This window comes from Panthera tigris, chromosome A2 (genome assembly GCF_018350195.1).
Source record: "Panthera tigris isolate Pti1 chromosome A2, P.tigris_Pti1_mat1.1, whole genome shotgun sequence".
Lineage (NCBI taxonomy): Eukaryota > Metazoa > Chordata > Mammalia > Carnivora > Felidae > Panthera > Panthera tigris.
This window is the reverse complement of record NC_056661.1, coordinates 129,739,695-129,766,154: the sequence shown is the minus strand read 5'-3', so window position 1 is coordinate 129,766,154 and position 26,460 is coordinate 129,739,695. Positions and strand designations below refer to the sequence as shown.

The 26,460-nt window shown below is 41.7% G+C and overlaps 2 protein-coding genes across 3 annotated transcripts in view; one reads left to right on the top strand and one right to left on the bottom strand.

Moving 5' to 3' along the window:
- ZNF277 (zinc finger protein 277) overlaps window positions 1-10,521 on the bottom strand; it is a 111,917-nt gene extending 101,396 nt beyond the window's left edge. The window contains exon 1 of one of the 2 annotated variants that reach the window (XM_007089144.3): window positions 10,373-10,521. In XM_007089144.3, coding sequence (XP_007089206.2) covers window positions 10,373-10,463 — 91 coding nt within the window. In that variant the 5' untranslated portion in view covers window positions 10,464-10,521. The remainder of the gene's footprint in view (window positions 1-10,372) is intronic. The other variant, XM_007089145.2, reaches the window with a different exon arrangement.
- A 203-nt stretch (window positions 10,522-10,724) lies between these two features.
- The window catches only part of DOCK4 (dedicator of cytokinesis 4), a 428,942-nt gene continuing 413,206 nt past the window's right edge, over window positions 10,725-26,460 (top strand). Inside the window, exon 1 of the mRNA XM_042970201.1 lies at window positions 10,725-11,092. Coding sequence (XP_042826135.1) covers window positions 11,056-11,092 — 37 coding nt within the window. The 5' untranslated portion in view covers window positions 10,725-11,055. The remainder of the gene's footprint in view (window positions 11,093-26,460) is intronic.

The following is a 26,460-nucleotide window of genomic DNA, read 5'->3' as shown; positions in this document are numbered from 1 at the left end:
TTCTCTGGGGCATCACATTCCATGTCATCTAGGGGTCATGAGAAAGAAAGGGTGTTATTACCTTATACTTGAGAATTATATTACAACTGGTTGATTATTCAGGATTAATGAGCTCAGGGTTAGGAGTTCAGTGGCCATATGGGCAAACGTAATGAGGTGCTTGGAGCTAGGCCTCTGCCAACACTGCCAATCAGCACGGCAGGGGTCTCTAAATCCACTAGCAGTTTGGCTCTGCTCCAGCAGGGGACCACCTCAAGACAGTGGCCTCATCTCCATCTGGGTCTGGGATGCTAGTCATTGTTGAGCATGTGACTAATTTCTTGGAACCAAGCCTCAACTTGCATACCTTTTCCAGCAACTGAGTCCTCAACTGGTTGCCCTGATTCCATAAGCTGTCTGATCTGACCTCCATCCAGAATCCATGTTCCTTTTAACTTAGGTCTTTTAATGGCTTGTCCTTAAACTCCAGTTTATTTGTGATTGCGTTCTTGCTACTGATAAAGATTCTCTCCATAACCAGACTCTGGCTTCCTGAAGGCTCCTCTGAATCCTTTTCTTCATTAGGCCTTGCTAGCCCAGGTTTTACAAGAATTCTAAGTCAGTTTAGAGAGAATCCCCCATTCTCCCTATCTGATGAGGTTCCTCATCCTCTACTATCCTCTAGGTCATATCTCATTATCTGATATTTCACCCTGGCCTGCCTTTAGCAAGAATCTTGTTAAGTCTGTTTAGCCAGAATCCACCTGATCTTTCCTCTTAGTAATTTTCCACCTCCCTGCCCCCAACCTGCTCCTTGGCTAAAAATCCCCATCTTTCCTTGTATTTGGAATTGAGCACAGTTCTAGACCCGTTTAGACTTAATTGATGCCTATTTTATCATCTATGTGGCCTTCTTTGCCTGCAGTCTCTTCCTCATCACAGGGCCTAAACAGACACTCAACCTATCAATGGTAGAATCTTCATATATCACCTGCTGTGTCCCAGCATATTTTTCTAGTTTCAGGAATTTCTATCACCTGACTTCATTAACAGAGGCATATTATTAAATTCTAGTGTGAGTCTTCATGATCTTTTTCTTTGGCAAATACCCACACTTCCTGACTCATCCTGCACTCTTCAGTACATTGTTAACCTGACTGAACTTTGATCTTGTCATTCTCTTCCCTCAAGACTGCAGAGTCAGGATCTAATGTCTGAGAGTAAATGATCCAGTTTGAACTTGCCTTTTCAAACTTCTTTTCACTGCTCCTATTTACCTAGTATTCTCTCCAGGCAAAATGAACTGACTTGTTATCTGCCATACATGCCCTTAGTTTTTCTATTGTACTCCCTCCCTTTGCCTAAGCATGTGCTAAATGCTCTTCCTTCTTTATGTCCAAATCTTATTCAACTTCAAGACATAGTACCATCTGCTGGGCTTAATCTCTTTCTGACTCAACTCCATCTTGATCACTCTGATGGTCCTTAACATTTTCTACCTTGTAAAATAATTATTTATGTGCTTTTAAAAATGTTTATTTATTTTTGAGAGGTGGGGGGGGAAGGGAGGGGCAAACCGAGAGGGAGACGGAATCCGAAGCAGGCTCTGAGCTGCCAGCCCAAAGCCCGATGTGGAGCTTGAACCCATGAACCGTGAGATCATGACCTGAGCCGAAGTCGGACGCTCAACCGACTGAGCAACCCAGGTGCCCCTATAGTTATTGATGTGTTACTTATATCTTCCCTATTAGGCTGTAAGAGCCTCAATGACAAGAGCTATCTTGTTTTCATCACTGTATATCTACAGCATTTAGAAGAAGCTTGCACATATGCTTAATAAAATTTTCAGAATTAAGTCTCAGTACTATTAATAGCTCTTTTAGAGGCACCTGGGTGGCTCAGTCGGTTGAGTGTCTGTCTTTGGCTCAGGTCATGATCTCACAGTTCATGAGTTCAAGCCCTGCATCAGGCTCTTAGCTCTCAGTGCAGAGCCCACTTTGGATCCTGTCTCCCTTTCTCTCTGCCCCTCCCCTAGTCACACTCTCTCTCTCAAAAATAAATAAAACATTTAAAAAATAGCTCTTTTAGATTCACAAAAATGGAAAGGAGAGGGGAGAGAATGAGATGGGATGTGTCCTAATGATCTAGCCATACTCTCTTGGAGTAGAGACCCTAGAAGTCATCGATTGCAGTGGTTCTCCACAAATTTTCTACATTAATATATCTGGTTAACTCACGTGTGCAATGAGATCTTAAGGGAATATCCAGATATATTTCTTTTTTACACAGACTCTAGGATATGTGTAACTGGGTTCCCTAGCTACACCTACCTTCTCTTTCTTTTATTGATATTTGAAAGATGCAGTTGAAAGGATGCTAATATAAATGAATTATCTCATCAATTACTCATTACAAACCATGAGTGCAAATAACTTCTCTAAAATTAGAGAGTTAGAGGCAGAAGTAGGATTAAAACTCAGGTCTCTGCCTCCTTGTCTAGTGAGCTTTCCATGAAACAATACTATCTCTGATCACTGCTGCTAGAAAAAAATCCCAGTCTTAGTAGGTTATTAGCATTACTTTCCTTCATGTGGGTGCATACTTATAAAGCTTTCAAAAATCATTCACAAACTGGTTTTTAAAAAATTCCAATAAGCTTCCAGACTCTTTTTCATCTTCTTTTCCTACCCCTGCCCTCCTCCATTTGTGGAAATTAGATGTATGGTGCTTTAACAAAGAGAGCTTGATTGATGTTGTGTTACGGATCAACAACAGTTCTTGCTATTAATTGCTTTATAATGATAATTACATTTAGGAGTACAAGATATTCTCTTTTCTAATCGGCTATTACTGGTGAATAGCAGCTTGTTACATAACAGAAGATTGTGTTAAATAAATAACCACAATCACAATGCTGAGGTCCTTCGCTTAAAAAACAAATTGCTCTAAGTTTTTGGATAAAAACACTAAAAAATTTTTTATAAGGCAGGGTCTCTATAATTACTTGGGGGAAGATTCGTCTTTCAGTTAAGAAAAAGCATGACATGAGGACAGTGTTAGGGAAACCAGGAGTCAGAACAGGCATTTCCTTTCTTTTAAAAATAAACACATTTAAAAGCTTTCAGCTCCTCAGTCAATACAAACAAACTGCAGATTCAAATGCATCAACTTCTTCCCACAGTGTGACATGGAAACAGAAAGGCCTCTCCAATTAGCTCTGATAAAATATAATTGCAAAGCCCCACCAACTACATTGAAATGTTCCCATAGATAAAGCCAGGGGCTCTTCCTCATTTGTGCTGCATGGGACCCAGTCACCACTCAACCAACACCAAGTGCCATCACAGTGTGGCACTGTAGAAGATGTAGGGACACCAAGGTGTATGTGACAGTCCTTATCCTTAAAGGCTTCCATATAATAAAATCAGGAGTATGTCTCAATTCAAACTGTAATGTTGATTAGTTTGTAATTATTTACAAGTTATGTCTAGACTTTTCTAGTAGCAGTTGTCATAATAATAATGAGCTTAAACAACCTGTGCAAGGTCACACAGGTTGTAACTGGCAGTTACTTCTGAATCCACTTTTTTCCAATTCCAAAGACCCGCCACAGCTTCTTATGATACATCCTCAGCAACTGCTTCACTCCTCCCTATATTCACTGCTTCACTCAACCTCCCAAAAAGGCAGGACTTAACTGCAACATTTTTGTCTGTTTTTTAAATTTAACTGCAGCATTTTTATGATGAAACGGGAGACTCAGAGGTTCAATAATTTTCCGCATGTTCATAGTGCTACAAAGCAGCAAACTCACAATCAGAACCCAATATTTCAGACTTCGAATCCAGTTTTTCCTCCCACACATTTTTACTCAATGTATTAATTCAAAGGTACGAAAACATGGGAAAAGCCCAACAGTATCCCACATTGACTTATACCAGTTGAAATATTCTACCACTTCTCAACTGTTGATACCTCTTCCCCAAAGGAAGCAAAGGTCTAAATCCTGTTTAATTTTAGAAACTTTACTTGGTTCCTAGAGCTAAGATGGCACCCAGCCTCAGCTGACTAACTTACAAATAAATGACACAGGCACAAAGAGTAGTGGCTGAGTTGTAAACAAAGGCACAAGAGTGGTCAAATCTATCTCCACTTTTGGAAAAAGCTGCCCTGCTCACGTTTGGGTCAATGAGGTCAGTGGGAACATACATTTCAGGAAGAGACAGCAATTTGTTAAGATGCCTTCAGTGAAATACCAATCCATTTGGAGTTTATTAAATAAATCATAGCAAAACTGAACCCCAACTCTATGGCAAAGTTCTCCAAGAACAGGTAACAGTAATATTTAAAGATTCATTCATTGGAGATGGCAGTATACTATTTTGTATCTATTTACTCATGGATTTATGTGTAGGAGACAGTATAATTTTTATTACATGAATCTGATCGATATTATCTTCAATTGTTCAAGAGCGGAAGTGTATGGGTATGTGTTGTGGAGGACAGCACTGTTCTTTTGCATGAATGGAAGGTCTTTGTCAACATAATGAGAAGTGTATGTAAATTCTACGTCTGATAGTCCAAGTAATCCCTCAACAGAAACCTGGTCATGAAATAGAACACAATAAGGTTGTAGCACTCAAAATCATCACCTGTATCACCTGTGGCACACGTGCCAACGATGTGCCCATACCTGTGTCTGAAATGAGTCACCATTTATTTAAGACCAGGCTACTGTATCATCATCTCACTCATCTTTTCAACATTCCAGCAAGACAGATAGGATTTTACCCATTTTACACATGAGAAACTGAGGTTCAGAGGCTGATTACCTTGCCTATGGCTGGTAAGTAACCAGGATTTGATCTTACATTGGCTTGACTTCAATATGTACACACATCCTCTTTTTCCTATAGCACATTGCCTTCCTATAGGAACATTAGCATTGGAACATAATTAGGTCTAAGGGAAGTCTGTTTCAGACGTTATCCAATGGAATGTAGTTGCTATGAGACATCATTATAACAGTAAGTAGGATAAAAGTTCTGTTTCTGTTGCTGTGTGTCCTTGTGCAAGCCACTCTTGTACCAGTTTCTTGCACTAGTTGTAAATGGAAAGGGGATAATACAAGTATCCGCTTCAGGGATGTTGTGAGGATGAAATGACCTAAGACTTGTGAAAGCATTTGAAACAGTACTTGGCACAGTTACTGTTCAACAAATATTAGCAGCATCATTATTATAATATCTTCTTTTATAATTTCCTCTTAATATCCTGCAAGCTAAGCTAGTTCCCAAATATTTTTATAGGAAAATAAAGGATGTTCTGAAGGAGGTTTCTATAATTCTTTTTCTTCCGTGACATTCTCCAGCTTGTACCTTGCAAGGCCATCCCAGTATGCAAGATGATCTGAGCTTCTTGCTGACTCTGAACGTGGGTGTGTGTTTAGGGAGCTGGGGGTGAGGGGGCAGCACGGGGTAAGGGTGAGAAAGGGTATGAAGATAATATAAAAGGCTTTCAGAGCGCATAGTTGCAATACTAGTACAGAGCACAAGCAGACACCCTGACAACTCCCGGGAATGTAAGGGCAGCCTAAACAGGTATCACCAACACATTCCTAAGCTTCTCCCCGGTTACACCACAATTCAGACTGCTTCCTAAGTAAATACAGAATCAGAAAGCAGGCAGTTTCATCGTTCATTTAGGCATATCTTTATATTGAAAACAACTAATAGTTATTCAATTCCAAGCTGCTAAAGGGAAATGTGCTGGCATGTCATAAATACATAATTGAATGAAATAATCACAACTCTGCAAGGTAGGTATTATATTTTCATAAATGTAGCAGCATAGGCAATAGTCATACACAACTGATAAATACCAGAATTGACATTTAAATACAGTTTTTCCAAGATAGGGTCTAGTTCTCTTTCCACTGTCTTGTCAAATGTAGGAGACTGGATTTAAGCATTAATGCTAGAAATAAGATGACAAACTGTGGAAAACCAGATAACTGCCATGCAGATGATGCGACACCGATTTCAAGGTCTATGCAGCAGTTCATTAAGTTATGGGTTCAAGGTTATAAAGGACAGATGTAAAGTATTTTTTTAATCATTATCTATACAACACTAATACTTTACTTAAAAAAAGACTGGAGGGGCACCTGGGTGGCTCAGGTCATGATCTCACGTTTTGTGGGTTTGAGCCCTGTGTTGGGCTCTGTGCTGACAGCCTGGAGCCTGGGGCCTGCTTTGGAGTCTGTGTCTCCCTCTCTGCCTTTTCCCTGCTTGTGCTCTCTCTCTCAAAAATGGATGAACATTAAGAAAGGAAAAAAAAAAAAAAAGAAGAAGAAGATGACTGCAAAGTTATGTCAAAAGGCTAATTATGACTACCTGTGACAAAATATCATCTTCATGATGATATATTCTGCATTTTCTAGTTGGTGTGCATAACTTTCATAAACCTAACATATACTCAGTTCTTTACTTGATTTCAATTCCTCTGCGTAAAATAGCTGCCATTCGAAGTATTCTGAATGAATTTCAGATACGTTTTAACCATTAAACTGTTAGAGTGTTCACTTCACGCAACTCTGATAAGCACTGGCATAAAAGTAAAATAAGGCAACTCTTACCCTCAAGAAGTTCACAGTCTACCAGGGTAGACAAAGCTGCCAATAAATAACTACAGTCTGCTATGCTAAGTGTGATAATGAAGATGCGGGAAGGAAAGCAGGGTGACTGAAGATGAGGCTGGAAAAGTAGATTAGAATCTTAAATGCTATGCAGAGAATTGAGATTTCATTACATAAGCATTAGAGCCACACTGAAGATTTGAAGTGAAGACGCATTCATACATTTGTGTTTTGGAATATGCATTTAAGGAGGCAAAAGTCAAGAGTATGTGAGATCAACAGGAAGGTTTTGCAATCATCCAGGCTAGAATTCATTTCTTGTTAAACAATGATTAAACACTGACAGGGTTCCAAGACAGGCTTGGGTAGACAAAACCAAACATGTCAAAGTTCTGGTCCCCAAGAACACAGTTTGGAGGATGGGGGACACAGTAACTCAGCAGCAATGGTGAGGGTTAGAAATAGAAGAGTGGCTAAAGAGATGAAGAGAAAGAACAAATTCAAAAGATTATTTCAGGCACAGAAAAATAAGACCTAGTAACTGGTCAGGTTCAGGACCTGAGGGCAAGATAGGAATCAAGGATGCTCCCTAGGTTTCTAGCTAAGGCTTGATGCTACCTATCGAAATAGCAAATATAAGAATGAGGAGTTGACACCACCCGCTACCCCCATTCCTTCTAGAGATACTGCAAATGCGTTTACAAGGTCTCCAGAGGAAACACATTCTAAATCCAAAGCAGCATTCCCATGATTGTCATCTACTGAGCATGCATTTGCAGGGAAAAAAGTTAACTATGGCAGATTGTAATATGGATGCACAGATTAACCCTGTCAGAAATCAGCTCCGTCTCAAACATTTCCTAGAAGTATTGTCAATTAATAAACTATATGTACTATCTTACTGCCTCTAACTAAAAACAGCAAAAGAAAAAATACCAGTAATACATCCCAAAGTGTGAGAAATTGAGTCCATTTACCATCTGTTGTAAACTTTAGAGGACAATATGAAATCCCAGTTACAGTTCAAATGTATGCAAAGCAGTGTTGCGCAAGATCGGGGGCTTTCCTGGTGAGGGACGGAGCCTCAGATCTCAGGTAAGTTGCTATCCCTGCCTGCACACCACTCAGAGATTCATTCTAGCAGAACTCTTCTGCTCCAGGATATTAAGTACACAGGTTGATATTTTAATTAGAACCATAGTGAAACCTCCTCAAAGAGGCAGTTTTCAGGAAATTAATGATTTTACAGGGAAAGATATTTTTGAGAACCTAAGTAAATGCTTAACAAAAAAATATGAATATAATTTCAGTATCATTATTTCCAGCCGAAATTTGTATCACACTTTGCAGGCTTTGAAAACAATTTAGATAAAGTTACAGAATAATACATAGATTATTAAGGGGATTTTTAGTGACAACCTTACAAGAAAGACATAAAACTCAACCATTAGCTCTCCCATTGACTGATAACAATTAGCGAGAATACTCGTCAATTACGAACCACAGTGAGGAATTTTTTTGTTACAGATACTTCAAATTCACTGCTGCTCCATACTGTCATCGAAAAGAAATTGGAACCTAGAATTATGCTTTACAGCACTTACTTAATTCAATCCAATAGTCATTTAAATATTGGCCCTTGATTAATGATTTCCTCACAGTAGGTAAGCACAAGGGAAAAGGACATTTATATATTACTAATAGGAGTGTATGCTGACGTCTTTCAAAGGGAAAAATCTGGTATCTATTAAAATTTTAAACCTGTGTTACCTTTGATCCTGCAATTCCTCAAGAAATCCTCAAGAAATTCGTTCTTTGCCAGAGGGGAAGGATATGTATATGAAGTTGCTCACTACAAATTACTGAAAAACTAAAGCCACAGTACATGTTCATTAATAGAGGAATGGTTAGAGTATGGTACATTTGTATTATGGAATACAACTGGCAGTCTTTAAAAAGAAAGAAGCAACAAATATACTGACATGGAAGAAATATACAGATCATTGGGAGAGAACGGGGTGCAGATCTTTGAGCTTACATACAATGATCTCTTTTTATTTTTCAAAATCAAAACAATACAGATGTGTGTCATCTAGGAATATGTCAGAAAGAACACACAACAAACTTTTAACAGTCATTATTTTGGGAATGGACTGTGTGGTGGTGGAACTTTCATTTAACTTACACACCTCTGAATGGCTTCAAATATTTATAATGAAAAATTTCATAATTTTAAATAACTAATGATATCTAATTGTCCAACAATGTTTTTGGAAGAAACTCCCAATTTTCTTTTATATGAGTTAATCCGTGGGATAAATTCACCAAGGATTTCATCTTTAAATGTTAAACAGCTAGCCCTCTGGAACTTTGAGAATCTGGAAAACCTTAATAGTATCTTACCACCAAATAAGAGCCCCCAAATGAAATGGTCAGGTGTGGACTTAAGTATTTCAAGTCAGGAGCCTATCAAAGATTTCTTTGGTAGAGGTATTAAAATAATTTCAGAGATAGGTAGTTCCACTGACGGGCAGTGGGAGGAGACTGCACTTTATCTCTGTGCTGAGATAAACACTCAAAACGAAATGTCAATTTAATCGTGAAAACAAAAACAAAATAACCAAAAAAATCTCAAATAAGGCCAGAGAAACCTTAAGCCCCCAAACCATGTCAAATAGAAAAAGACAACTTGTTGGGGCACCTGGGTGACTTGGTGGGTGAAGCGTCCAACTTCGGCTCAGGTCATGATCTCAAGGTTGGTGAGTTCGAACCCCCGTGTCAGGCTCTGTGCTCACAGCTGGGAGCCTGGAGCCAGTTCTGTTTCTCTCTAGGCCCCTCCCCTGTTGGTGCTCTCTCTCTCTCAAAAATAAATTAACATTAAAAAAAAAAAAAAGAAAGAAAAAGACAACTTGTTAAATTACACAAGACAAAAAAAAGAAGGGAGGCGGGCGGGGATAGATGCACTAAAGGTAAACGAATAGGGCTAGGCATCCTCAAGACAATCAATCCCCCTGGCAACTTTCAAAGTTTGGTTTATGATCTCTATAGTGGATCAGAGGGCAACTTCAAAGACAAGTAGCGTCAAAGTAGTTGCGATGATTTTCATAACCACCTTCAAATTTTCTCTGAAGCCAAGACTGCAAAATACCATTTCCTTTCCTCTTTCTCGAAGAACTCAGCCTGGGTCCACATTCAATCCTGGCGATCGCCTGGGGCGGTCAAGAGCTACCAAAGAGGCTGTGAGAGACACTTTCTCTTCAGATGCCGCTCTTGCCAGCAATTGAATAAATCTGTAGAGTGGAGAGAAGTGACCAATCTGCAACCGGAAAACCGCCCGAATACAAGTAAAACATATCTCCCGAGGCCAAACCAAGCAAACCGAGGCGGAGGCAGGATACCGGAGAGGAGAGAGCTAATACCGGAGTTACAATCACACATGCGCGAACGTGACTTGACACACACCCACCCGGCAGCAAGCGCAAACCTGGGAGCTCCAAACCGAAGAAAAACGCTCAGGGAGCTTCTCTGGTCGCCGGGAAGCCCATTCCATCCCATTTTCTTTTCCCTACCCAGACAGCCGTCACCAAGTATCCGCTTCCGACCCCACACCGCCCCGCTGGGCCCCTCCCATGGATCCCTGGCGCTCAGGTGGCTTTAGAGCTGGCAGGCTCCTGGGGTTTGCCTGGCGGTCAGCTGCAATCCTGGTCGGAGAGAGAGGGAAAAAGACCACTTACGGTTCAGTGGAACCGTACTCACCCTCATAACTGACACTCCCAGATTCGCTATGGTTGCTCTTGCAGTCCTCCTCCCCTCGGGCAGCAGCCCCCTGGGTCTCGGGAGCAGCCATTACAAGGCAGGCGAGAAAAGGGAGGGCAGCTAGGCGAGCCCGGAACCAATGGAAACGCGACTGGAGGCGAACCCCCCCATCACCGCGGGGTTTCCTCCACGTCCACGCCTCGCCATCACGTTCTAGGCCAATAGGACACGGAGAGCGGCGCCTAATCCCCGCCCCCAACCGATGATGCCACGCCCCCTTCCGTGATGGAGCGGCCCAGAACTACAATTCCCAGCGTGCTGTGGGGACTCTGGGACAGGGAGGGCTGGAAGAGGCGCTGGCGGGCGGGGGTGCGCCGGAGAGTACCCTGGCTTGTAGCTTAGTTCAGTGAATCAGAACAATGACTGCGCCGCCGGGTCCCCAAGAGCGCGTCGGAGGACTGTGAGCAGCCGCCGCCGGGAGAGCGGCGGGCGGCGCAGCCTCAGCGGAGCGGTGTCACCGCCGGGCTCGGGAGCCTCCAGCGCAGACCTTGCCTAGCGCTCACAGCCCGAGCGGAGTCGCGGGGCTTCAGCGTTGCAGCCGCTACTCGGGAGCTGTGCATTGTTGTGAGACGGAGAAGGCGCGGGGATTACAAAGCCGGAAGACCCCGGACCCCCCTTTAGCCATGTGGATACCTACGGAGCACGAGAAATACGGCGTGGGTAAGTCTCCGCGGGGCGAACTTTTATTCCGCTCTGGCCCGAGCGGGTGCGCATTTCGCGTCCTTGCCCCTGCGCCCCTCTCGCTCTGCCGGGCTGGAAATGCCTAATTCTGGCATCGCGCTGCGGGTTTGGGGCTTTGCCGAGCCGGCTCCGGGCAGTGGGGTATGCGCTGGGGTCTCGCCCTTCACCGCCCCATCGGTGCTCCCCGCACCGGCTCCCGGAGTGCCGGGACGGCTGGGGGAGCGCGCGGCCAGCCCTCCTGCTGCGGGCTCTGCCTGCGGAGTTTGGAGTGGCGACGGGGCGTGTGTGAGTCAAGTTAAAGAGGAGGGTGAACGGCGTTCCGCTCCTCTCCCTCCTTATCTTTCTTCCCCAAAGAGGGCAGTGGGCTGCAACGATTCCCTGGGGTGGAGAGAGAGACAACAAGTACTGCGCAGAGAGAACACCCCCAAAACAGAAGGGGAGGGGGGCGCAAAACCTTCCCTCCGGCTCCCTTCGACATTCCCGGAGTGCGGAATGTGGCACTGTCCTCAAAGGAGCCGCTCTGACAGACCGAGCCTGACCCTAGCTTCCTTCCTTCCTCCTATCCCGGGTTTATGGGGTGTGAGTGTTTAGGGGCTGGGGGGATTGTAAATTTCAACATCTGCGCCTCTTTGGTCTTTGGAGGGGAACGGGTATTTCAGCAATGCTTTTACTTCTGGCCACCCTCTCGGCCCGGGGTAAGCGCGTTGGGGGTTGGTGGAGGACAGCTGTGGAGTGATAATGGGGAAGGGGAAATCAGAAAGCCTTGGGTCTTCGAGGCGAGGAGACAGCTTTTAGGAAAGCATTACCCTGACACTGGCTTTCGGAGGAGAAGGAACAGGGTAATAATGCTCGCTGTTCTGTGTAAAGGTGAACAACAAAGGACATTAATGTTGACTGATGAATACAGGAGTCTCCCTTCCTTTCCCTCCTCCCATTTCAGGCTGATTACAGTTCCTGTTTTTGTTGTTTGATTTCAGCTGGGTCGCCCCTTGACAGTTACTCCTTTTAAGGTTGTGGCTATTAAGAAGCCAGGCTCTCTGACAAGCCTGCAGCGGCCAAATGCAATTATAACCTCTCAGAAGGTTTAACAGGGAGAAAGCATTTTGGATTTTACTAACAGTCTTTATTCCCTATAATGCCCCGTTCTGCTGATTGGTGTACTTTTTCTTTTTTTTAATTGGGTACAGATCTAGTGATTTAGATGATGTGTAGGTATCTGCTTCTGTTCTAAATTAATTTCCCTGTAATTTAGACAATGTGGAAAGCCTTTCCAGGGAATCTTAGTCATAGGAGATTTTTTTTTTAAACTTTGCATGGGAATAGGACTTTGGAGTCCACTGAAAGGACTGTAAGATTAAACAAAGTCAATGAAAGCTAATGAGCTTTCTTTCTGTTTGTGACTGTTCAGCAAGACAATAGTTTGTCCTGGACCCACCTTTGGGAAGGGGTTCCAGCCTTCCCTCTCTTCAAAGTGTGATGGGAACCTTTGCCAGGCACTGTCCTGGCAAGGAGTAGATGTTGGTGGTTGTTATTTTCCTTCTGTCCACTCTCCCCCACCTTTTTGGGTAGATTAACCCTTGCTGGGAAAGACATTGCCTTTGCTGAAATGGTGAGGAACTGGAGTGTCCCCTTGTCACTGGGTTTAACACTCATTGGAAGAAACAGACCCATCCAGCAACACTGTCCCGCTTGGAGTCGATCCCAGATGTTGCTTTCTTCCAAGTGTTAAATTATACAGATTATGGATGGGATTTATTTTCTTGATTTCTTTATGTGCCAGGTCACAGCTGGGTGCTGGTATTGATTAGTTTTTCTCTCGCCTTTCTTTATAAGCCTTGGGCAGAGGCTTAAAACACACTCTGGGATTTCCTGGAATGGCAAACCGGATATTATCGGTCAAATGTTTTGGGCTGCAGCAGACACCTTGCTTTTGGGTGGTTGTAATTTGGTTGCAGAGTAGGGGGAGGTGGGAGGGTGAGCTCAGCGTTGGGAAAAGGAGGTTGAGATGAGAAGTGAGGACAGAGGTGGGTCTGCTCATTTATACAATATCACACATACAGGAATGTTAACCATCTTTTATTATTAATTTTTGAGCATTTGGCTTATGGAATGCTTAGCTGTTTTTTAGAATCCATCTGTTAGGCGTGTGCATTTGTGTGTGTGTGTATGTGTGGTGAAAATTTTGCTAGGATACTTAAGTGTGGACTTTATTTCTCACCATGGAGAGCACTATTTGTAGCTGTCTATGCTGCAAGTTTTTTTTTTTTTTTTTTTAACCTTGGCTAGTGCATGTGCTTTCTTTTCTAGTTTTTATAAATACAAAAGAAAAGATACTTTATAGACACAAATGTTTGGCTGATATCAGGTGTAGTAGTAATGTAATTCCTCATTCTATGAAATAAATTAGTCTTTGTAACTTGGAATACCTGAAGTTTTAATGCAAATTGTATATTTTCCCAATGATGCTTTTTATCCACCATCAATTATATATGAGATAATTATGTGTCTTTATGTTTCAGTTTCAAGCAACATTGTAAATATGGATAAACTTTCTTAAATGTCATGCCTTAGTAAGATGTATCAGAGATAGAAATTCCTTTTCAAACCTGACATGTGGGCACTCTCCCCACCCAATTGGTGGATGGTTTTAAAACAATGCTTAATTTTATACCAAAGTGTTCTGATTCTAGGGAATTAGAAGATATAGTGATAAAGCTGTAGTCCTGAGGGAGAGGAGACCTTGTCTCTTTAAAAACATATTAGTAGGCACAATGATGGACATATTTTATCTTGGGAAATTCTGGGTAGCTCTTGGCCCAAAGCTAGACAGTGCTGCCAGCTGGGTGACCTTAGGTAAGTCACTTAACGTTTCTGAGTCCCAGCCTCTTGATCAAATGAGATCAAGTTCCTTTCCAATATTCTTTAGAGCTCTTCCAAACAAATGTGTCCTTTGGTTAGAAAGATACCTCTATGGTGTAGAGATTGTTATAAAGAAAGACACTTCTGTTGTGACACATCCTGCATGGTTTTTAACCAGGATCAAAGGTAAGCAAAAGCTACCTGGCAGGCTGCCAGAACCAAGGTGCTGGTTGTTCATTTTTCAATCTGTTTGATTCTCTCTAGTAAGAACTCCACACGCAGTGCCAAAAACGTTCTTGGTAGCCCCCTCACAAATTTCCTTATGATCACTACCTGCTTCCCGCATGCCCTCATCAGACATCCCTCCCTTTCCTCCCTTAAAGGGGTGGGAATTAGTCACAGAGAAAGTTATGCTAGGACTGTTGCATATATATTTCTGTGTTCGTTTATTCAGCAGCCATTTCTGCACAGGGTTCCCAGGTGAGCCGGCATATCTCACTAAGCTGCAAACTGCACCTCTCAACCCCGGCCAGATGTTTTACATGTGTGCGCCTGTTTAAGCTTAGAGGGAGATTATGTGCTGGATTGATCAGTGCATAAAATTCATGAGCCTGACAAGAAGCAAAACTCAGAACAAGCTGATCTGAAGGTTATGAGTGTCATTTTAAAAATGACATATTTAGTTCTTGTGTCATCGAGTCCTCAAAAGAATTCCTGTCCTCCATTTCTCTTGAAGTGTTCTGCTCTCATTCAAGTAGGAATCCCATTCCTTTTTAAAGCTCTCTCTATTTTAGGGGAAGCGATACCTTCTATTATTATATGGAATCTTTATGATACCTTTTCCTTGAAATGGGTGCTTTAATGGTAGCTTGTGTGGAAGAGTTGGAGTGAGTGTACCTGTCTTCTTAGCTGTTTTCAGTTTCTTAGGTATTAGTGTATTAGTGTCTTAAAAGTTTCCTCTTTGTGGTACCATGGTGTATCCACATAACATGTATGGAAAATAATGATATGCTGCCCGAAATTGTGACATTTAGAGCCTGGCACAGGATTCTATTTTTTTTTTTTTAATTAATTTTTTTGAGGGTGGCGGGAAGGGCAGAGAGAGAAGGAGAATCTCCAGCTGTGGGGCTCAAACTCCTGAATCATGAGATGTGACCTGAGCTGAAATCAAGATTTGGTTGCTTAACCGACTGAGCCACCCAGGTGTCCCCAGGATTCTACACTTAAATGGAAGGTGAAGAGGAGTGATTTATATCCGTAGGCCAAGTACCATTGAAGAGCTATGCAGGCAGCAGGATGGCAGCTGATGTCCTTGAGCTGGCGGCCGCCTGTGGGAATGGCGTATACACATGTTTCCCTCTTCTGGTCATTCTACTAAGTGAAGATTATTTCACGAGGCCCTAGAAACACAGAGGTGCTGCCTTTCCTCTCTTTATTCTTGTTTTTTTTTTTCTCTTTCCCAACCCCTCCCCCCCCCCGTGCCCCCCTAAGGTGATATGGTAGATACTGCAAAGGAGATTATACAGATTTTGAGAAATTTTAGACTTTCTGGTCTCCAACTGTACTCTTAAGGAGACCACATTTTCAGAATTATCTTTGGATGTCTGGATTTCTAGCATAGTGACTTGATGCTGCAAGCATATATGGCAGAGTAACATCAAACTCTAAGGAAACCCAACCAAAATTCTATAACCATAACATATTAATACCATGTTTTATAGTTGAAAAAAAATACAGTGAAGTTACTTTGTTCGGGTATAGTCTCTGAAACAGAATGGTAAGTTCCATTTAAGGGATGAGGAAGCATCTTCACAGAAATTAAGTGACTGATTCTACGTCGTGGCTTTCAATCTTGTTTCGGAAATACGCTGAATAGAATACCGTTTTATTAGTCCATATTATCATCCATAATAGGAAACACCTCTACTTTTCTCATCTAATGTAGATACACAAATACCATTAGCACCAGCCCACACACATACAGTGCAATATTTGCTCATATTCTGTGTGGTGTTCTATTCTTTATCATTAAAAAACAAAACAAAACAGAACTCATCACTAGCTTTGACTTAATGACTCCTTAATGGATCCTGACCTACAGTTTGAAAGGCATTTCTCTAGGTATCACATTTGCAGTACAAGAAGGACTGGAACTCAGACCTTGTTGGGTTTCTACTCGAGTTCATTCATGACACTGGTTTTGTTGGTTTCTTAGCAGTTAGATATTTGTGCTTATTTTTGACTTAGAGTTTAATAATCATACTTTTTTCCTTCAACATAGTCAAAATCTGCCTTTTTATGTGCTGTTATTTTTAAAGATGTAACAAATATCCAAAGCTATCACATGCACTATAGAAATCATCTCTCCAAGTTCATGTCTATCTTCCAATTAGGATCTTTTTGACAAGGGCTGGTATGAACTGCATAGTGGCCAATTTTGGATATTTTCTCCATAATTTCCTTTGAGAATGATCTCTGGCTACTATAACAAGAATAAATAGATTAAGTCTGCTGAGATAAGTTGTCAATTGTGGGATTACCACCCATTATTTTCTGCCTTTTTTCATGTTGCTTGCCGATCGTTATTAGAAGAAAAAAGGCAGGTTTTTATAAAAAAACTGAACTGGTAATGTACTCGGCCAGAGTATATATAATAGTTAAGAATAAAGAGTAAAGATCTCCAAACCTATTTTCATCTGAGCAATTAATTTTTTTCTTTTGTCTTTTTTTCTTCCTAAGTAGACTCTATGTCTAGTGTGGGGTTTGAACCCACAACCCTGAGATCAAGAGTTGCATGCTTTACTGATTGACCCAGGTGCCCCTCATTTAAGATATTTAAATTTACTTGAGGAACAACTGTTTTTCTCTCTGACATTTATTTATTTTATTTTTAAAATTTTTGTACATTTAAATTTTTCTTAAGTTTTTATTTAAATTCCAGTTAGTCAAGGGATGCCTGGGTGGCTCAGTTGGTCAAATGGCTGTCTCTTGGTTTTGGCTTAGGTCATGATCTCACAGTTCCTGAGTTCGAGCCCCACATCAGGATCTGCACTGGTGGTGCAGAGCCTGCTTTTGATTCTGTCTCTCTTCCCTCCTCTTCCCTCCTCCTCCATTTGTGCTCCCTCTTTCTCTCTCTCTCAAAATAAGTAAACTTAAAAAAAATAAAATAAGTTCCAGTTAGTTAACATACAATGTAATTTTAGTTTCAGGTGTCCACTGCCTCTGGCTTAAAAAAAAAAAGTGTGCTAAGATATCACTGGATAGCTACTCATTAAGTAAGAACCACCAAAAAAGGTGTTAATGTCTTTTGGTGATAAAGTTGCAGTAAAACTGATATGGGTTATCCTACTGGTTATATTAAATACAACCAGATCTTTTTGGTTATATATATGTGTGTGTGTGTATATATATATAAATGTATGTTATAATATATATATTAATATATATATAAAAATATATTAATATATATTTATATATATTAATATATATATATCCAAAAAGATCAGGTTAGTATTTAATATAACCAGCATGCATTTATGGAACACTTGATATACGTGAAGTATAGTTCTAAGAGCTTGTCATGTGTTGTCATTTAATCCTGTGACAACTCTGCCAGAGAAAATTCAGTTATCACTCACATTTTGTAGGAGATTGAGTCACAGAGATTAAATAACTTGTCTAAAGTCACACAACAAATGGTGGAGCTAGAATTGGAACCCAGAAAGTATTACAGGGGAACTGCCCCATGACCCCCTGTGCCAGGATTGCCTCATACAACAATTATTTGTAGGAGTTTGAATCTGTGATCCCACTCCTCAAAGTTTATATGAAAAAAAATCAATAGGAACAAAATTCTTTAAGTACGAAGTTATTCTTCACCATGTTGTTTGTGAAATAACATAGATGCCAGTTATTTATAGTTTAACCAGTTTTGGTTATTAGCACATCGGAGCATCATATACTCATGAAATTGGTCAATTTCATAAATAATACTGTTTCCCAAATATATTTCATGTATCAAATATTAAGTGACCAAAGAAATCAAAGTGAATATTGACTATGCCTGAAACTATAGAAGGTGTAGCACATAGAGAAGATAGAGTTAATGCACAGATGAGAATAATTCTTTTGTTAGAATACGGGGATTATCAAAATTCTTTTTTAAAATTAGTTTATTTATTTTAGAAAGCAAGGATGAGGGGTAGGGGAGAGAGAGAGAATCTTGAGCAGCCTCCATACTCGGTGCTGAGCCAGATGCAGGGCTCCATCCCACGACCCTGGAATCATGACCTGAGCTGAAATCAAGAGTCATATGCTCAACTGACTGAGCCACCCATGTGTCCCCAGCGAATTCTTTTTTAAAAAACTCCCTTTGTTGGAAATAGGAGCAGTATTAAAGTTTATATCACACATATTGGTGCTTGTAGAAGAGGGGGCTGGCATAAAAATGAGAAAATTGAGGTTATTGCAGTAGATGAGTTTAGAGAGACATGCTGGAACCAGTTTAGCAATCCTTCCATGGCGAAATCTGGAAGGATCTAAGATGCTTAGAAGACAGGAAATAACAGGGCTTGGTAATTGGATGGGAAGAGTTAGGGAAAGGAAGAAGTTGATGTCCCCCCAGGTTTCTGGCTCCAACAACTGGGTAAACATAGGTGGTTTCAACAGATGAGACAATTTTGTAAGCAGCACAGGTTAATGATGTAAGATCAGGAGTTTCTTTGGCCACCTAGAGTTTGCCATGTCTGTCAAATGTTCAGGTGGCCATAGCTGGTGGGCAGAGTCTGGAGCAAAGGACGGAGGCTCTGGACTAACCAGTATGGTTAGAAAGTTATTCGGTTTATGAGTGATGACTGAAGACTACATAAGACTTTATTAATTGTATTGACTTTGATTATGTAGTCTGCTTGTTCATTCTAAGTTTTAAGTGACAGCCCCTAAATTTCCAAAGAGCAGTCATCATGGAGCACTTTATTAATATGGGTACAGGGTATTCTAAAGGAAGAAATATTACCTGTCCAGGTAGAGTTGGTAGTAAACTAAATTTTATGGTCTCTTCTTGCTTCTCATTAGTGCCTTGCCTGGCTAAGGCATCAGTTATCTCTATTTCTGTGACATTTCTCTCCCAAGCAAATATCTCACACCAGATTGGGCATGTTTGTGAGATTTCACCAACAGGATGTTGAAGAACAGAATGAACAAATATTTCAATAAACAATGTTTGCACATCCCTCAAACAGTATGTAAGTGTATGCGCTCATCCAAATATGGGAAAATGCTCAGATTTCCAAAACAATATATTAGTACATACAGGTTTTATGCCTGGGGCATCTATGGTCCTTCTCTTTCCACCCCATCTTTGTATTTCCATTGAGGGATAACCACTTCCAGAAACTACTAGGACGGGGTGGGTGGGTGGGTGGAAAGGAGTCTATGGAAAATGCCACTTTACTTTGTCTTTGAGAAGTGTACTGTGGTCTGAGAAAAGTGATTTCATCGGTGCCCTTGAAGTGCTTCAGTAACAAAGCATGATGGATTTTGTAGTTTTGCCTACAGTCTCTTGGTGACAGAGAAGGAAGCAGTGTGAGAAGAGATGATCCTGTCTGAATTGCTGCAAACCATTGCATGTGGTACATGATGGCTTCTAGCTGGGAACTTAGAGCTGTGCACATCAACTAGATTTCGAAGAAAGGCCTATAAGGAGGACTCAGCACAGACTTTTCTTTTCAGCACTGTTCAAAGCACTGCAGGGAGGTTCAAGACCCAAGGCTGCATCAGTCAGCGATCACATTTGCATCCTACAGAAGAAGGAAAGCAACTAAATCTGGAAACAGGCATCTGTCACTTTGTAATAAACTAAAACATGAGTGTTTCTCAGCTGGGGAGGAAGAGGGGCGAGCATGACATTCGTATGGGGAGGCTGTTGGAAACTGCTAATACATGTGTGCACTATCCACCCATACTCATGTCCCCTGAAAGTGTGCCAGAAAGAGAAGCTTGGTGAGAGGGAGGTTGGTGGGAATGCTTCTGGATATGAAATTAACAGGTCTTCTTCTAGGTGAATTTGATAACCTTTCCTCCCCCGAGTTGTGAGCCATTTCATAAACCAAGCAATTTGTTTATTTTTATAAGAGTATTAATTGGACATTAGCCTAAAAATGTCTCCCTGGAATCTTTAGGCAGAAATGTAAAGATTTGGTTCTATATCTTTTTCTTTTCTCCAAAATACAGGATCTTATCTGTCACTGGTGACCAGAGATGAACATGTTTTGTAAACATGGGTGTGCGTGGATGTGGGGCAACTTAAACATAGCCCCAGCCTGGGTCCTGGGGAGAGGAGAGTGTTGGTTATTCTTCTGAGGTTCCAAAGTTGGTGGGGCTTCTTTGATAGCAGACCTAAGAGGTTAGCTGGATTCTCAAAGAAACAGGGAAATCCAAACATGACTAAGTTCTAGAAAGAATGAAGGTAGGAGAAATCACTGAGATTTTTCTCCAGCAATCTGGATGATAAACACTAAAAAAAGATAGGAGCATTCCTACAAAATTACACTCCCAGTTAAAGTTTTCCCTTTATTCAATTTGCTTTTTTAAGGAGAATTAGATGTGTATTAATTGCACTCTCCATTTCACTTAATACTCCCATCTGTAATTCATAGAAATTGATCCAGACAACCAGGCAAATATAGATATTTGCATTCTTGGCCCCACATTAGAAGGGGAAACATTATGTATAAATCATGTTAAAAATATGATGTGTTTTGAAATGGGAAAGTACTTAAGAGAATTGAAGAGGTGAGATACAAAATAACCTGGTGTTGTGCTGTTATAATCCATTGTTTCAGTTGAGAAATGGCATTGTTTGTTTTGACTTTGTATTTTTAATAATTTCCAAAATTGACATTTCTTTCTTTTGTAATCAGAAGTAATTATATATAGTCTTTTATAAGCTGACCATTATTTCCTATATAGAGTTTCTTCTCAGGATTAGAGGTTAGACTGATGGAAGTTGAGTCTGGAATGCATGAGTTTAGTTTGTCATCTATGTCCAGGAAGTACTCTGTTCTGGAATTTCAAAGTGGCTTTCCTTGGTATACTGTCCTGATTACTTGTGATGTCGCTGCCCTGTTCAGTCTCCCTTAGCCACAGTGAATCTGTGCTTTCAGATGGCCTTGAGGTATATGTCTTTGAAAAAGAGCCCTAATCCTTCTTTGAAAAGGAGCTTCAAACGAACTCACTTAGGATAAAAATGCCGTTCTCTCCATGACGTATTCGTTTAGAAAATGGATGTTGGTGTCATTGCTCACTTCTCCATTGTTCTGTGAACCCTGTCCTGTGAGACTGTGGGCCCTGGGATAATTTATGCAAGAGACTTATCAACAGAGAGAGTCAACAATTCGAAGAGGTTTTATTTAGCAGTCAGGGGGATAATTGCTTATTCATGGGTGCTTTGGATTGAATGTTTATGTCCCCCTAAAATTCATATATGGAAGCCGTAACCCTCAGCATGGCTGTATTTGCAGTAAGGAGGTAATTAAGACTAAATGAGGTCACAAGGGTGGTGCCCTGATTGGATAGGATGAGTGTTTTCTTAAGAAGATACCCTGGAGAGTTTGCTTGCTCTCTCCACAGACCTGCACCTAAGAAGGGCCATCCACAAGCCAGGAAGAGATCTTTGACCAGAAACCCATCCTGCCACCCCTTGTTCTGGGACTTCTTGCTTCTAGAACATAGATGTGAAAATAAATGCCTGTCATTTAAACCACCTAGTCTATGGTATTTTGTTATGGCAGCCCGAGCTAATGTAATGGATCTGAACAGTTTTGGGCTCTAGGAAGAGGGACAAAGTGAACAGGTTAAATCCTGGACCTCAGTGCATTGCCCTAGTCAGTGTAGGTCCTTTCCATGGCTGAGGTTGGACTCCCCTGGCCCACCCTCAGAAGCACAGACTTAATTGAGTCAGACTGTTTGGTGATGCTTATCTACTCCAGGCATATGTTTATTTGAATAATGGCATTTTTGTGAAGTTGCTCACAACTTAAGTCATCTTAAGTCATCAAATCACTTTGGGTGCCTGCAAAGCATCTAGAGAAGTAGGTTCTCGAGATGCTTCCTGTCTTCCTGCTACAATTATTTATACAGAACTGACCATTTAGGTTAGTGTTTAAAATAGGTAGATGAGGTTTTACTGTATGGAAATTTGGTTGGAGACATCACTTTGGTGTACTTCGTTTTAGAAAGCCCTGGGTGTTGAATACCAGGTCCCTGAGGAACATAAAACAATATTTGGGGAATCCCCCCCCCCTTTTCTGTCCTTTAGTAAGTTTTTCCTGATAGCAGATAGTACATCCCTCTGACACATTGATGGAGAAACTTAAATTAGATGATTATTTATTGGGTATGCCTACTATGTATAATGTAGCGTACTAGCTTAATGGGGCATACAAAGAGGTATAGATCTGGATCCATGAGCAGGCGAAGAAACTAGAAATGTGTCATAGTTTTATCTCATTTAATTTATACATTTATTCAATGTAGGTGTATCTATTTTTTTTAAAAATTCAGTAAGGCAGTGCATAAACAGAAATCAGTGTGAAGGTTAAGAGAGATATTTCCCTTCAAGCTTTAAAGTGAAGATAAGGACTTGGGTGGTGGTGTTACTCACTTGTAAGCCTGAGGAAACACCCTGAGGAGGGAGTGTCTCATATCCTGGAAAACTCAGAACTTGTACAAAAGAATACAAGTTTCATTTTAAGATACTCTGCATAGAAGTGAGTCACCAGCTGCCAAGATTGTCCAATATAAACACCTGAGTGGTGTTGCACTTTAAATAGCTGGAAAGCCTTTTTCCTCTTCCTACTGGGCATTTTCCATACCCCCCCCCCCCCGTCCCGTATTCCTATCACCTCACCAGGGTTAAGTACTTTAGACAATGCACAACTTTTTTTTTTTTTTTTGTAGTTTTCTTCTAAGATTGAAACTTAGAGGAAGAAAGATGGATTGAGTATCTCTTACTCTCTTTCAAGAGAATTTTATAGTGATAAATGTTTACATTATGGGAAACTAAGAGTGGATAAGCAGAGGAGAAAGTAACATGAATGCTTGTGGGCCTAGGTCTGTGTGATTGGCCCCATGCATGCACACTGAAACCTTAGAGCAAATCTAGAGATGGTGAGTGATTTGCTCAAGGTGACCCAGCTGGTAAGTAGTGGAGCTGAGATTTGGACACACTGTGCAAGTCTGAAGCCCATGGCTCTGTTGTTGTACCACATTCCTACATGCACACAGGCAGGCCTACAGTCAGAGTCTGGAGGCCTAGCCCCTGGCTTTGGGGTTCCATGGACAGTGGTGAAGAAATTGCTTGCCATTCTTTACTTTTTAAATAAGGTGTTGGTATTAATACCAGGAATATGTGCAGTGAGTGCAGGTATCCCCAGCTTTGCAAAAGTTCGCCTTACACCACTTGACTTTCAGGACAGACCTATACTAGTACCTGTTTTTGCTAACCGAAAGAAATCCAAAGAGGATTTTACTTTTACGAAAAAAGGCGAAAAGTGAAAATAGCGCTCAGCATTTGTTTTCCCCAGAGTTGTTATACAGGCAGCGCACAGCCCCCTGGCTGCAACTGTGGCGCCACCAAGGGCCTTTCCCAGGAACTACGTTCAGCCTCTCCGCATCAAGCCGCCATAGCTCTGTGAGCGGCTCCATTTATTTCATGCATCCTTTAGCAAGGTGTGTCCTCATGTAGTAGGAAAGTCTAAGAGAGGTTATTTTTTTAAAATCTTTTTAAATGTTTATTTATTTTTGAAACACACACACACACACACACACACACACACACACACACACACCCACACACAGTATGGGGAGGGGCAGAGAGAGAGACACACACAGAATCTGAAGCAGGCTCCAGGCTCTGAGCTGTCGGCACAGAGCCTGACGGGGCACTCGAACTCACGAGCTCTGAGACCATGACCAGAGCCAAACTTGAACAATTAACCGACTGAGCCACCCAAGCACCCCAGAGAGGTTATTTTTTGAGTCTGTGAATGCTAAAAGTTTTTGCATGTAAATTAATGGTAACTGCTTCTTTGCCTTATGCCATTTCTGCTTAAGAAAGTTTTCATAGGAATGCCCTACTTTCTGATAGCCCCGTCGTGTGCTGCCTGCCTACGGGTGGGGGCTATGGTAGAACACAGTGGTGCTGGAGAGGCCACTGGATGGGTCACGGGTTGAAGATGGTGCCAGAAGGGTGTGGGGAAAAGGGGGTGGAGAGCCAAGGACCAGACCATGCTGTGTGACCATAAAGGAATAGAAGTGTGTATCCACAAATGAGGGTGGACTTGGCCAAACCTGATGAGGAATAAGGAGGAACCCTGGAGTAAAATCCCAGGTTCTCAGTGACTGGGGGTGTTATGTCTGGGAGACTAGAAGGAGGAGAGGTAGAGGGGAGAGAGCATCAGCATTGATTCTAAGAACCATGGAAGCCCTGACGTGTGAGGATTTTGGTTCTGATGCTGAAAGCCTTTGCTTTGCATGGACCTGGGCATCTCACTCTGCCTCGTCTGTGTTTGGGGAAGCCTCATTTTGCAGGGCCAAGCAGCTGTTGCCTTAAGGGACCTTGGTGTGCTGGATTGGTACCTCTTGTTTGAATTACTGCATTCACCTCTTAATTGTCTCTTGGCCTATAGCCTCTTCTTTCTCTAGAACATGGTCTGCAGTAAACTGCGAGCAATCTGTTTTGTAAAGCAAATTTGTTGGTGGGGTTTATCTGGAGAAACAATACCTGCAATGTCTCCTTTGCAGTTAGGGTAGAGTCCACAGTCATTTCATGGCTCACAAGGCCCTTCCTAAATTGGCCCCTGTCTCCATTCCGGTTTAGTGTCAGTTAGTTCTTCCTCCTATACCCTGGGCTCCATCCTGGGGAACCACTGATAGATTCTCAGACTCTAGGTCCCCGTGCTTGCTGGAACTTGCCTTGCTCAACCATCCTCCTTCCCATTCTTTACTTGGAAAGCCTAAATGCGGTGTCTTTTCTCTAAGAGCTGCCATTTCCGACTCCTTGCTGTAATGAAAACACTTGTCCTCCATTCCACATGGATGTCTGTAGCTGCCTGTCTCAGGGCCCTTCCTATTGCTGTGTGACACTGTCTACCATTGCTAAGGCTCCTGAAGCCTTGGAAGCTAGAGATGCTGTGCTGTTCAGCTTTGACTTCCCTGCCTGGTAAATACAGAGCTAACTTTAACCAGGCTTAGTAAGTGATGGATCAGGGAATGAGTGGCGTCTTAGTCCATTCAGGCTGCTGTAACAAAATACCACAGATTAGGTAGCTTATAAACAACAGAAATGTGTTTCTTACTGTTCTGAAGGCTGGGAGCTGAAGAACAGAGTGCCGGCATGGTCAGATTCTGGTGAGACACTCTTCAGGATTGTGGACTCCTTGCTGTGTCCTTACGTGTCGGAAGGGCCTGTGGAGCTCTGTGGTGTCTCGTTTATAAGAGCATTAATCCCATTCTCGAAGCTTTACCTTCATGATGCAAGCATCTCCCAAACACCCCACATCCTAATACCATCACATTGGCTATTAGGATTTCAGTTTACAAATTGTTGGTGGGGGAGGGGCTCAGAGTTTCTTATCGTAGTGAATGGGTTCCTTGGAAGAGGGGGATATCTCTAAGCTTAGTGCGTTGCAGTTATTTGTTAAGTTTACATAGCAGGTTGTCCAGAATGTGTAAACTAGACTCTGAGAAGATGAAGCAACTAGACTGGCTGGGGAATCCCCCCAACACCCTAAAGTGCTGACCCAGAGGAAAAGGAGTATTTGTCAGAGAAGTGACCGGGTTTGCCAAGAGCATATGAAACCACGTACATAAACTCTGAAACATACAGTATGGTTCTCTTTTGTGACCATATAAAATTGGCATTTAAAAATCCACATAGAGGGGCACCTGGGTGGCTCATTCGGTGGAGCATCTGACTCTTGATTTTGCCTCAAGTCATGATCCCAGGGTGGTGGGATCAAGCCCTATGTTTGGCTCTGGGCTGAGCATGGAGCCTGCTTGAGATTCATTCTCTCTCTCTCTCTCTCTCTCTCTCTCTTTCTCTCTCTCTCTCTTTCTCTCTCTCTCTCTTTCTCTCTCTCTTTCTCTCTCTTTCTCTCTCTTTCTCTCTCTTTCTCTTTCTCTCTCTCTCTCTCTTTCTCTCTCTCTCTCTTTCTCCCTTTCTCCCCCCCCCTCCCCCACCTTCTTTCTCTTGACCCCGCTCACTCTGTCTCTCTCTCTCTCTCTTAAGAAAGAAAATCCACATAGAGAATAAAAGCAAAAAAAATTGTGAGTGCCATTTCATGAAGACATCGGCTGGTAACCACCAAACTCTGAGAAGACAGGACTGGATTTTTTCTATTATTGTATTCTCTGCTTAGTATAATAATGACTACATAATTTATAATATAATTTATAATATGAAAAATAAAATAAATTTTATTTGAGTC